Source organism: Nesoenas mayeri (genome assembly GCF_963082525.1).
Source record: "Nesoenas mayeri genome assembly, chromosome: Z".
Classification (NCBI taxonomy): domain Eukaryota; kingdom Metazoa; phylum Chordata; class Aves; order Columbiformes; family Columbidae; genus Nesoenas; species Nesoenas mayeri.
In genome coordinates this window covers 77,170,166-77,182,292 of record NC_137542.1, presented here as the reverse complement: position 1 = coordinate 77,182,292, position 12,127 = coordinate 77,170,166, and the positions used below count along the sequence as shown (strand labels likewise).

General features: G+C 51.1%; 1 protein-coding gene across 1 annotated transcript in view; it reads left to right on the top strand.

The window, feature by feature from the left end:
* Positions 1-12,127, top strand: part of TCF4 (transcription factor 4) — a gene marked incomplete at its 5' end in the record, with an annotated part of 165,992 nt that overhangs the window by 144,953 nt on the left and 8,912 nt on the right. The window contains 4 exons of the mRNA XM_080362853.1: positions 183-250; positions 1,287-1,365; positions 3,453-3,529; positions 5,105-5,308. Coding sequence (XP_080218979.1) covers positions 183-250; positions 1,287-1,365; positions 3,453-3,529; positions 5,105-5,308 — 428 coding nt within the window. The remainder of the gene's footprint in view (positions 1-182; positions 251-1,286; positions 1,366-3,452; positions 3,530-5,104; positions 5,309-12,127) is intronic.

Genomic DNA, 12,127 nt, shown 5'->3' with positions numbered 1-12,127 from the left:
TATCTGCAAAAACGGAGCATGAATGTGTTTGATATCTACCTTAGCAAACAAATTAATGGCAATTAAAGATTAATTTTATGTAATTAGCATTAAAATGCAATTAAGTCATGAGTAAGTGGACCAGGAATAGAAGTCGACGATGTCTTGGTGCCTGATTTGACATGGAGTCTCTTGTTTTGCAGCCAACAGAGGAAGCGGGGCGGCAGGCAGCTCGCAGACTGGGGACGCGCTGGGGAAAGCACTCGCCTCTGTAAGGAAACATTTACTTTGGAATACACCTTGTACCGTTTTCAAAGTGTGACATTGAATCAGAGTGGGACGCTTGGAGTCCAAGATGCACCGCAAAACGGGAGAGACGCGGTCCCGGAGTCGCTGCCGAGCGAAACGTTGAGCGAGCAGTGCAAAACGGGGTTTGAAACGGTTGAGGCTTCATTTAGGGTAGAGTAGAGCCGGGAAGAGGGGACGGCTTCCCGGGGAGCCGCGTCCATCAGTCTGTCCCCCCGTTCCCTAGAGTGAGGGAGGGCTGAGCAGAACGACGGGGCGACTCGTGCGCTCTCCAGCCGCCCGCAAACGGGATTCCTTTGGAATTTGCTGCTAGATTTTCTCTTTCCGTGGCACTTTCCACCTATTCGGTCCCTGTGGTTGCTGTTAGAGTCAGCGGTTCCCAGCTCGTACCCGGGTAGCGGGGGCACGGCTCTTTGCCGAGCTGCCGCGCCCCAGCTATTGCCGCGGTACCGCTTGGCACGGGCTGATTTTAATAAGGACCACTAGAGTTATTTTCTGGGCAGAGTGGGTTCCATTGAGTTCTCATGAGAGTTAATATATCTCTATATTTTTTTGCATATTCTTCCATGCTTCATTAAAAAATAAAATGAAAAAAAAAGGCGAAAAGTCCAACTCTAGGTTGCCTGAAAGAACCGATACAGTACAGAATCCACTTTGAAGTGGTGCCCTGACAAATGGCACGAGCGGGGACACCTTGTTCAGTGACACTCGTTTGTAAAGCAGCCTATGCAATGAAAATGTGTAGATGTACCGTAGCAGATCCACGTGACGATCAGAAACCATCGCTTAATTGGCTAGTGTCTGTTCCCATCAAAAGGGGTCTGTTGTCTAGCTTCCTGCGTCTAATACAGTTTTGTCTTTATAAAAGTATTAATATTTGAATAAGAGGCTTTTTAACCTGTCCTGCTTTCATTTAAATGAACTGAATGCATAAGAATTCCATATTTCTTTCTGCATCAGTTTGTGATGGCTTTAGATTAATTCTGTATCATCTTTTAAAGATCTATTCTCCAGATCACACCAACAACAGCTTTTCATCAAATCCTTCAACTCCTGTTGGTTCTCCCCCTTCTCTCTCAGGTATTGTTGTTACGATTCTATTTTACTGAACGTTTCAGGGTGTTTTTTGGTAGGAGGTGCCGAGCGAGCTCCCGCGTGCCCCGCGCGGGGTCAGGTCCTTGCAGCCGCAGCGGCGCCGCGGGGTCCCCGTGCTCGTGGCTCTGCAGTCCCCTCGGGCGCAGAGGTTGTCCCCGCATGGGGACATCCATGCCCTTGTGGCAGCCCCACACCTCCTCGGACATTCCCAGGGCTCATCCGTAGAATCCGTCTCCGGCCACACTGAGCCCCCGTTGATTTTGTACGTCGTTTACAATAATTGCGCATTTGAACTAAACCCGCTTTCCTAATAACAGCCTAAACTGAAAAGACCCAGAAGGCCCAGGGTAGTTCTCATGAGCATCAGGTGTTTTAAATGTTTCCCTGGCTATAATTCGGATTTCTTAAAGCTGAGAGCTTCCAGCTGGAGCGTCAGGCTTGGAGAAGGCCTCTTGAGGCAAGATCTAGATCCCACGGAACCCAAGACCCCCCAATATCCTCTTTGCATGAGCCCTGGATGCTTTTAACCTCACCAGGAGTCCTAAAAGGCAGCTGAGGCCACTGAGTTCCCACAGGGCAGATGCGTCCCTCGTTGTCCATGGGCCCTGAGGAGCGGGACAGAGGTGGAAGGAGCTCCTGGGCTCCTCATCCTGCAAAGTGATGCCCCAGCCACAGAGACACAGGCCTGGAGGGACAAAACCCTTTTGGGAGGAGGGATGAGAGGCTTGTGCGAGGCCCAGGAGGCGGGGGACACCGCGTGCACCTCTGTCGCGCTGAAGGAACGCGTCACGTTGGGGCGACACGCAGCGAGCGTCCCCGCAAAGCCACCCCAGCAGGGGACAGAGCGACCACCCAGCAACTCCAAAAATGCCCTTATTTTGGCCACAATTTTAGCACCCCCAGCACTGGGGCTGCGTTTCTCTTCACAAGGTGCTTCCCGATGGAAGGGGCCGAGCCAAAGGGAGACATCCCATTTCAATTTGGGCTGCTGGGCTTTCTGCAGGCTCTGCGGGGAAAGAGGGAGAACCCAGTGTCAAAATAAATACAAATAAGGACTATAAGTGCATTTAAATAGGAGCTGAAAGCGTTGAGCATGCAAGACGCTTTCCCTCAAGGATATCAAGTTCAAAACTGTTTCAAAAGTAAAGATCGCAGCTCAGTGCTGTAGCAAAACCTCAACTAAAAGCTCCATGGGGACCAGAGAAGGGAAGATTTAAGTTTTAATTAGAACTGGCATAATTTTGACTTTTATGAGAAAACAAAATCGTAACTGTGGGAGCCTAAAACCAGATTGCCATGAGTTCCACCCTGGGCTGTCCCAGTCCAAGCAAGCGCCGCTCGGTGTAGACAGCACGGGTCAAATCCTGATAGTGCCATCTCAGATGCTTAACCCCGCTTCTCGAGATCGTTCAGGAGATCACTCGTTCGAAAGAGTGTTATAAATTATCTGAGCGTTGTGCTATATATATCTATATATAAAAGCTGTTGGGAAAATACTTTAAAAAAGGCCTTATTTTCCCCGTGTTTGCCTCGGAAGGGCTGCGGGGAGCAGGACCCTTTTCTCCCCGCGGCAACAGGAGCAGGATTAGAGCAGCGGATACAAACCAGAAGGTTTTGGCTCAGACCGACCACTCCGCCCCGAGAGAGCGCAAACCTTATCGGCCTATACGTGAATGTTGCGTGCGGTGCTTTCACTCGCCATTTTTTATTAGTATTATTATGATTTCATTAAAGATTTTGTAAGGTCGCTGGTGGGACGAGGTCATGGGCGGCGTGGAGCGTGTTGTCTGTGGCTCCTCCATCCACCAGCGCCACGTTTGCTCCTCGCTGAGCTGCGCTGAATGCGGCCCTGGGTGCGGAGTTGCTCTGTGGCCTGCATCTATGTGCTTCGCTACTAAATACCTTTCTTTTTCGTTTTTCTTTTCCATCCGTGTGTATTTTGGAAGTTCTCCATATGTCTGCTCTATAGTCTATCTGGAATACGGCATTTACGTGTCTACAAAACTGTCCAAAAAGTTTGAAAGACATTTTTGTTTGCATAGTTCTAATGGTAATTCCGATTTTACTATTAGCAGGCACAGCTGTTTGGTCTAGAAATGGAGGTCAAGCGTCATCATCTCCCAATTATGAAGGTCCCTTACACTCTTTGGTATGTTTTGATTGGTGACCTCCTCTGCCTCAGTATTTTACTTGCTGTTCTTTCCATTTCTCATCCATTCTTCTCACACAGGTTTTCATTTCGTTAGTGACCACTTAGGCTTGATTTTCCCACCTCTCAATTTGTCTCATGGGTGCTCTGGAGATCCGTGATGCGGTTTGAGGTGCTGCTGGCCAGGGTCTCCTATTCCACCGGGGATGTTGTGTTGAAACTATTGAAAAGGGGAGCGAGGACCACAAAAATAAGGGGCTGCTGAGCAGGTGGATGGAATAGGTTGAGGAGCAAAGGGGAGCACAAAGCCGTGGGGCTGTCACGCAGGACCTTGGCCCATCGCTCGCATCTCTCCCCGGGAAACACCAGCAAGCTGAGCTTACCCGGCCAAGCTGCTCCTAAATGCTCATGTGGCAGAGAGGGTTAAAGAGGTGTCAGTAAGACTTGTGCCCTCCTTCATGGAAGGGTGAGCGAGAGCCGGAGCTGGCCAAAGGCACAGTGGGACAGAGGAGGACTGCACAAAGCCCCGTGTCCTCCGGCTCGCTCTTCTCGGTTGGTTGTTGGTCTCAGGTGGAAGTGCAGGTGGTTTCAGTGAGCGGTGTGGAATGCCTGACATATTGTCGGGTGTAAAACACGTAGCGCTAGAGCTTCAAAGTTTCCTTAAGAACAAAGCAATCAGCTAATTGCCGAGAGGGCAGCGTTTAACCCGTGGAGCGGGCGAGACCGCGCTCCTGTTGGCTTCGTTAGCCGTTTGCCAAGGTCAGGAATCAGCATGGACTGTTTTCCTGCCCCGATACAGAAATGTTTCTCATGATTGACTGCGATATTTTCTAGGCTCTCTGTCTTCTGGACGTTTTTTAGTTATTTGGAGAGCAATGGGTTGGTTTAGGGATGTGCTGAAGAGATCCAGCAGCTCTGCCTAATCCTGTTTGCAGCTCAGGTTCCCCAGTGCTTCAGGACGGTCCTTGTGAGCTTCCCCCTTTGTACTTAATGAAAGAGCAAAGAGTTGAGGTTCCCCGGTCCGCAGACGGGTCGTTCCCCAAGCAGGACACACGGACACGTCCTGTGCGACGGGCGGGCGAAGCCGCAGCCGTAGGACCTGTAGTTTCTCCTTGTGTGTGATCCTGGGATTAGACGGGGGGAGGAAAATCCCGGTCAGAGATTGATTATGATCAGAGGCATATTTGTTTCTTTACTTCTACTTCTTTTTTTATTTTTTTATTATTATTATTTTTTTAAGTATCACTAAAACTTTTCAAAGACACAGAGGGCAACATATGTACTGTAATGATTATGTTCATGAGGAATCATTGAACCTGTTTTGCCCATGAAAATCAAAGCTGTACTCGTGTTAACCATGCTCTCTCCTTCCCCGCGACGCTACTCTAAATGTTACCCGAGGGAAACAGAGAAAAGAAATAGAAACCAAAACGAACCAAAAGGCCCAAAGCAAGAGAAATAAAGAGCAAGGGGTTGAGAAGGGAGGACGGGCTGTCGGCGCCGTCCCACGCACGCCGGGCAGCGCCCGGTGCCCGGCGCCTGCTGATGCTCTTCCCGCTCTGTGTGTCCCCACAGCAGAGCCGGATCGAGGACCGCCTGGAGCGGCTGGACGACGCCATCCACGTCCTGCGCAACCACGCCGTGGGCCCCGCCACCGCCATGCCCGGCGGCCACGCCGACATGCACGGCTTGATAGGGCCCTCGCACAACGGAGCCATGGCCGGGCTGGGCTCCGGCTACGGCACCGGCCTGCTCTCCGCCAACCGCCACTCGCTCATGGTGAGTCCCGGCTTCTCCCTACCGGGGTGCGCGTACCTGCGGGCAGAATGCTGCTTTTCCCTTGGGCGGGGTGTGCGTGCGAGCTGTTGTGTGGCTGTGGAGGACAGAAGGCTGAGTGGAGACCTTCTTACAACTGCCCGGAAGGTGGAGCATGGAGGGGTTGACCTGTGCTCCCAAGTAACCAGCAACAGTATGAGGCCTCGCGTTGCGCCAGGAGAGGTTGAGGTTGGATGTGGGGAACAATTTCTTCCCCAAAGGGCTGTGGGGCATTGGAACAGGCTGCCCAGGGCAGTGCTGGAGTCACCAGCCCTGGAGTGGTTGACAATACACACAGGTGAGGTTCTCAGGGACGTGAGACGTTAACGTCAGGACTCGATCTTGAGCGTCTTTTCCAACCAAAATGTGTGTATGCGCATGAGACACCAGCGAGTGTCCCCATTGCTGTTTGTCCCCAGCTGTGCCCTCAGCGGTTGGTGTCACTGGTACCCAGCCGCTCGTTAACTGTCCCTGCTAACGAAGCCTGAGTTGGCTGAGGGCTCCTGAAACGTGTGTCCCTTTTTGCTTTCGAAACGATGTCACCAGTGTTGCGTTTTACTCGGGACCCACCTCTGGCTTAGGAATCTGGGTGCAGTTCTTACTGTAAGGCTCAGCTTTGGCATGCAGGGCTGAAGGTTTAAGGAACGGTAGCTAATCCTGGCCTTGTTTTAAACACATGCTTAAAGTCGGGGGGAGAGGGGAGAAGCTAGAGCTGGGTGAGCTCACTGTGGGCTGTGCTTCACTCAGGATGACACGGCCCTTCTCCAGTGTGAACTAAGCGGTGCACAAAGCCGGGCTTTGCTGAGCCTCCTCGGGCTCACAAGCTCCTGTCCCCGCGTCCCTGGTTGGTCACTGCTGCCTGCCTGGGTGACGTGCCACAAAAGCCCATGGGATTAGGTCTGTAATTTGCTCTTCATGCACCGCTCAGGTCTCCAGGACAGATGTCTTGCAACTTTGCCATTGCTTTCTCTCTTGCAAAGGAAAAGCTTGTCTCTTCAATCTTCTTTAATGTCACAAAAATAATAAGGAAGAGTAGCTTACATAAGGCATATGAGTCTACAGAAATCTTATAGCAGAAGAGAAAGGGAATGGACAGATTGGTGAGCTGGTCGCTGCTGCGCGGCGCTGGGAGGACTGGGCTTGATCCCGGCTCATCCTGCAGCTTAAGGGCAGGGCAGGGAGGACTGGGCTTGATCCCGGCTCATCCCGCAGCCTAAGGGCAGGGCAGGGAGGACTGGGCTTGATCCCGGCTCATCCCGCAGCCTAAGGGCAGGGCAGGGAGGACTGGGCTTGATCCCGGCTCATCCCGCAGCCTAAGGGCAGGGCAGATTAGGAGAAGGAATTGCAATTAAGCATCCATGTCGGGAGGAGAGCGTGTGCCTCTGCTGGAGCCACCTGGAAACTGCTCCTCCATGTGCAAGAGTCCCGAAAAACAAGCCCGAAAGCCCATTGAATTGAAAAGGTGCACCCAAATGATGGTATATGCTGTGGGTGTATGATTACATATACATACTTGTATGTATGTTCCCTGTGTTGTGGTTTGGTTTCCCGTCTCAAAGTGTAGCAGGATGAGTTTGGGGACGAGCAGCAGGAAGGGTTGCGAGCATGGCAGGATTTTCATATGAAGGGAGCCCCAACAGATTGCGCTGATTTTGTTTAGAAAGGAGATGAATAAGAGGAGACATAATAGAGGTACATAGAATAATGGGCGGCATAGAGAAGGTAAATCTAGCTCTCCTATTCATCCCGCCTTATAATTAAAGAACAAGGGGACATTCAGTGAACCTGACAAAAAGAAATACTTTTTATTGAACACACAATGACCTGTGAAATTCGTTGCTCCACGATGTAATCAAGGCCAAATGTTCAGAAGCATTCCAAATAGGATTAGACATCATCTGGAAAATGCAAACATTTCGAGTTTGATTTGAAGGGATTCAGGCGGGATTCCTCCTTTTCTCTTTTGGCAAGGGAAGAAGAAAAAGAAAGGCAAACTTTGATGCCCGAGTGTGAGGAAGGAAGGAGCTTCTTCTGGTGGCCAATTATCCCATAATTACCACGTCCCCGCTGCTTGCTGGGGACAGTGGGTTAGGTGATTATCCAATAATGAGCATCCAGTGTTGGGGAGAGCGGGGATTTATTCAGCAGGGCCGTCCCAAACCCTCAGAATTCTCCATGGGGTTTTTTGTCTAACCCAAGCCTGACCATCACCCAAAGCTCTCACGACCCAGATTGACCATTATTAAAACATCCCAGCTGTCTCCTGCTTCCCCAGGTTGATTTTCAGGTGTCCTTACCCAGCTCCCCTTGACCGGACAGTTCTCCCCTTCAACTTGACCGCATACAACGCCCATAATTCCTGTTACTTCAGGTTAGTAAAATGTAACGTCGGTTGTTGAAATGCAGCACCTGAGAAAGGAAAATAAGGAGGGGTTTGCTTCTTTTTGATATTCTTAGGGCAGGCTCTGCTCCTCGTTAAATTAAACGGCACTAAAAGCGGGTAAAATAGCATTAAAAGCCGTGACTTTGCCTGCGCCATTTGCGGATTCAAAAGGACACAAAATGTTAAGCGCGGATGGAGAGGTAAAAGGTGCTTTTTCAGCAGCTCCCTTCAATCCAGCTCCTTTCCCCTTCCCAGTGAAAGGAGCATGAAGCAGACATTGTTTTGCTGTGTGGCAGTCGCTGAGAATTCACAAAAGGAAAGTCGAGATTGTAATTTAGCTTGGCCTCAGGTAATATGTTAAATACACTTGGGATACATATAACCGAAGATTTTCGGTGGTACAAAGCTATTTTTTTCCTCCAGTGTTTCAACAAAACTTCTTTTAATGAAGAAATCTGGCTTTATTAAAAGCCAGATCTGTGACTTACAACCGTTCCTGCATATCTGCTCTCAATCAAGAGAAAAGAGCTTAACTTTTCTAGCTTTGTTGGCTTTGCATATGTTAAACCGCTGCAACACGCACCCGGGGCATCGCTTCAGAGGCGGCTCCTTCCATCAATCTGTGCTCCTCACTTCACTACCAGATGTAGGTGAGCTTAGATTGAGACAACAAAAAGCAGCGACAGCGAGCAACGCATCCAGCAATTCCTTCGCGTTTTAGGGATGCGGAGACGCTTGTTTGTTCAGGAGCGATGGGGTCGGACCGGTTTCAGTTTGGACTGTGCTAAATAAGTGGCAAGGTGGCTGAGCGGAATTCGGGTGCTTTGCGAAGCAAATGAGGCAGTTTCTCTGAAAACCCCCAGTCTGCAGCATTACTCACTGTCTGCAACCGCCGCTCGGGCGAAACGAGTCGGGCCCGATGGTTTCTTTTGGAAAACTGGTCTGAATTTGGAAGGGAAAACATCAGAACAAAGGAAATAGTTTGGGAGTCGAGTCAGGCTGAAGTTCGCCTTTGACCATTTGATACATTCCACGCTGAAAAGGAAGTTGAAGAGGGGGGGGATTTTAAAAAAAAGAGAAAAAAATCAAGGAGGATACTGGTAATGTTTTCCACATTTGAATTTTAATACATGAAACAGGCTATAAAAGGCCGGCCAGCTGCAGTAAATAAAGTAGCAGTGGGAGGTACGGGCCGGAAACTTGTAGAGAGCGGCTGTGCCCGCCGTGCACCCTGTATGCTGCTGCCTGCACCCTGCCTGCTGCTGCCTGCACCCTGCCTGCACCCTGCCCGCACCCTGCCCACTCCTGCCTGCACCCTGCCTGCTCCTGCCTGCACCCTGCCCGCTCCTGCCTGCACCCTGCCTGCTGCTACCTGCACCTTGTGTGCTTCTGCCTGCACCCTGTGTGCTCCTGCCTGCACCCTGCCTGTGCTCCTACCTGTGCTCCTGCCCGCACCCTGCCTGTTCCTGCCTGCACCCTGCCAGCTCCTGCCCGCGCCTTGCCTGCTCCTGCATGCTCCTGCCTGCACCCTGCGTGCTCCTGCCTGTGCTCCTGCCTGCACCCCTGCCCACTCCTGCCTGTGCACCCTGTGTGCCCTGCCCGCACCTTGCCTGCTCCTGCCTGCTCCTGCCTGCTCCTCAATCAGAACTACAGCAGGAAAGGCTCAAACTGAGGCTGTGTCTGAGATCCCAGCTATCCAGTGCAGGAGCTCGGGGGGAAAAGCCGTTGCTGGGCCCCCCAAAGCCGGGCAGCACCCAAAGCCGGGCAGCACTCAAAGCCGGGCCCTTTGCGGGCTCTGGGGCCCGTGGGGCAGGAGAGGTTCAGCTTTCCCACCCCGCGCACCCCCAGCTCGCACAAACACGCGTGGGTCCGCGGGGACCGGCGTGACGTTGAGGTTCAGCACATACACCAGCGTTTGCGGGGCTGGAAACAGTCACCAACAGCGAGGTGTGCTCGTAAAGCTGAGACCAAACCGCCCCACACCCGCAAAGAACCTTCTGGAAAGCGGCAGCAATGAGCACAACGTGGGGGTTGTGTCACGCTGCTCTTAGGAAACACGTTTATTCTGTGGCAGCGCACAAAGGCGTCGATTAAAATCGGCGTAACCCACAAACTGGGCTGTATGATTTCTAAGCTGGTGCTGGGAAGGCCAGGACCAGCTTTTTACATCCACGTTACATTAACGGATGGAATTTTCCACTCCTAGGAGTTAAAGTAGCAGCTCATGAAGTAATTGGGTTATGTCATCCCTACATAAACAAAAAGTCAAGCGACTTGGCGTTATTTAAAAGGCAAAATGTGGCTTTTGCTGGTTTGTTGCAGTGTCTTTTGTGTTCCGAAGCTTTCGCACGGTTGTAGCAGCTGCAGCTGGGCTTTGGTTTTGCTTGTCTGTGTTTTTTAGTTAGCAGGTATAGTATATATTACCAAAAAAACCTGGGCAGAATGACCTTATTGGAATGAAGTTGGGCAGAACAGGCACCGGTGCGGGTTTTATATGGCACCATTTTCTGCCTAATTGGTTGACATTCCTAATGCTGCGCAATTACAGCCACTATCATCTTTTTAAATTACTTCGGAGCTATAAACTTCGTTTTGACCGGGAGAGAAACCACTGACCACTAGTTAAACGGCACCTTTTCTGGAAAGCGTTGTCCTCGCACAATGGCTCCTTTCATTACGAAACCAGCTAATTAGGGCTGTGGTTAAACCCGTTGGATTTGGTTTCCCGGGTTTGGGCTCCACAGCTGCCTGCTCCTTAAACTGCTTTTTGGTGCAATATGGTGAACTGGAGGAGCGGAGCGGGATGGGTGCTCGGGATGAAGGCAGCAGTGAGGGTGAGGATGCTCGGGATGAAGGCAGCAGTGAGGGTGAGGATGCTGGGGATGAAGGCAGCAGTGAGAGTGAGGATGCTGGGGATGAAGGCAGCAGTGACGGTGAGGATGCTCGGGATGAAGGCAGCAGTGAGAGTGAGGATGCTGGGGATGAAGGCAGCAGCGAGGGTGAGGATGCTGGGGATGAAGGCAGCAGTGACGGTGAGGATGCTCGGGATGAAGGCAGCAGTGAGGGTGAGGATGCTCAGGATGAAGGCAGCAGTGAGGGTGAGGATGCTGGGGATGAAGGCAGCAGTGAGGGTGAGGATGCTGGGGATGAAGGCAGCAGTGACAGTGAGGATGCTCGGGATGAAGGCAGCAGTGAGGATGAGGATGCTGGGGATGAAGGCAGCAGCCAGGGTGAGGATACTCTGGGCTGGGTACCAAAATGAAGCATCCAGGCGTGCAGACTTGCTCGCAGCATCATTTCCTCCCCTCCCTCCCCAGCCGTTCGGCAAAGAAGACTTAATATTCCTAATCCTGCACTTTAGGACCCTTTATATCTCCGGATTTAGCCAATACTTCAATGAATAATCATCTCTGTTGGAAAGAAATCGCAGGGATTATTGCAGTGACTTCCTCCGCCGGCCATGGCAACCCCTTCTCCAGAATAGGTCGCAACCGGTTGCTTTCCCTTAAAATACTTGAGTTATCTCCCGTGGTGGGGAAGTGGGGGGAATTAGTGCCGGGGGCGGCTCCCGTGGCCTCACCTGGGGACGTGGCGCTTGCGCTTCCCCCTCCTTTGAACGGCAAAGCCCGGCTTTGCCACGTTGGGCTCGGTTTCAGCGGCGTTTGCACACAACTGGCTCTCCAGCAGCGCTTTCAGAAGGGGTTTGGCGAGCTGCTCGCGACCCAGCGCTACTTCTTGCTCTAGAAAGAAATGGGAACTTGGCTTTTTTCCTGATTTAATGCCACTCTTAATGTCTTCTTTTTTTTCTTGATTTTTATTAAATCCTTTCTTTTTCTTTTGATCTTATTTATAGCCGAGCCACCGGTCATATGGAAACTATTATTGTATAGCGTGGAGATGAAAGACTTTGGTGCAGTTAAATAAGAGTGAATAATTTGGACCAATAATCCACACATACAGTGCGAGACCATTTGTGTCGGAGTGCCCTGCGCTGTTCCCTTTTTAATATAGCGCTAGAGGTTTCTCAGGGCTTTGCACAAATCTGCTTTCTGTCAGCCTTATAAATTTTGACAATATTGAACACATGTTAACATGCATCACCTTACAACTTGCCCGCCGCCTGCTTTTATTTATCTAAGTGGATAACACAAGGTCATGGGGTTTAGAGGGACAAAGCGTGTTGCTCGTTGCGTTTGCTCGTGATATCGGCGGGTTAGGAATAATCTCTTCCTAAGCGGAGCTTAAAGGCTGAAGGCGATAGGTTTTCTTTTGTATTTCAACAGTAGGAAAGTCAGCTCTCAGCACGAGGAGGGTTAACTGTAAGGAAAGGGGTGCAGTGCCCCCAACTCCTTACAGCTCGTGGCTGCTCCTTCCCATGCCCAAACTTCCAATGCCCATCT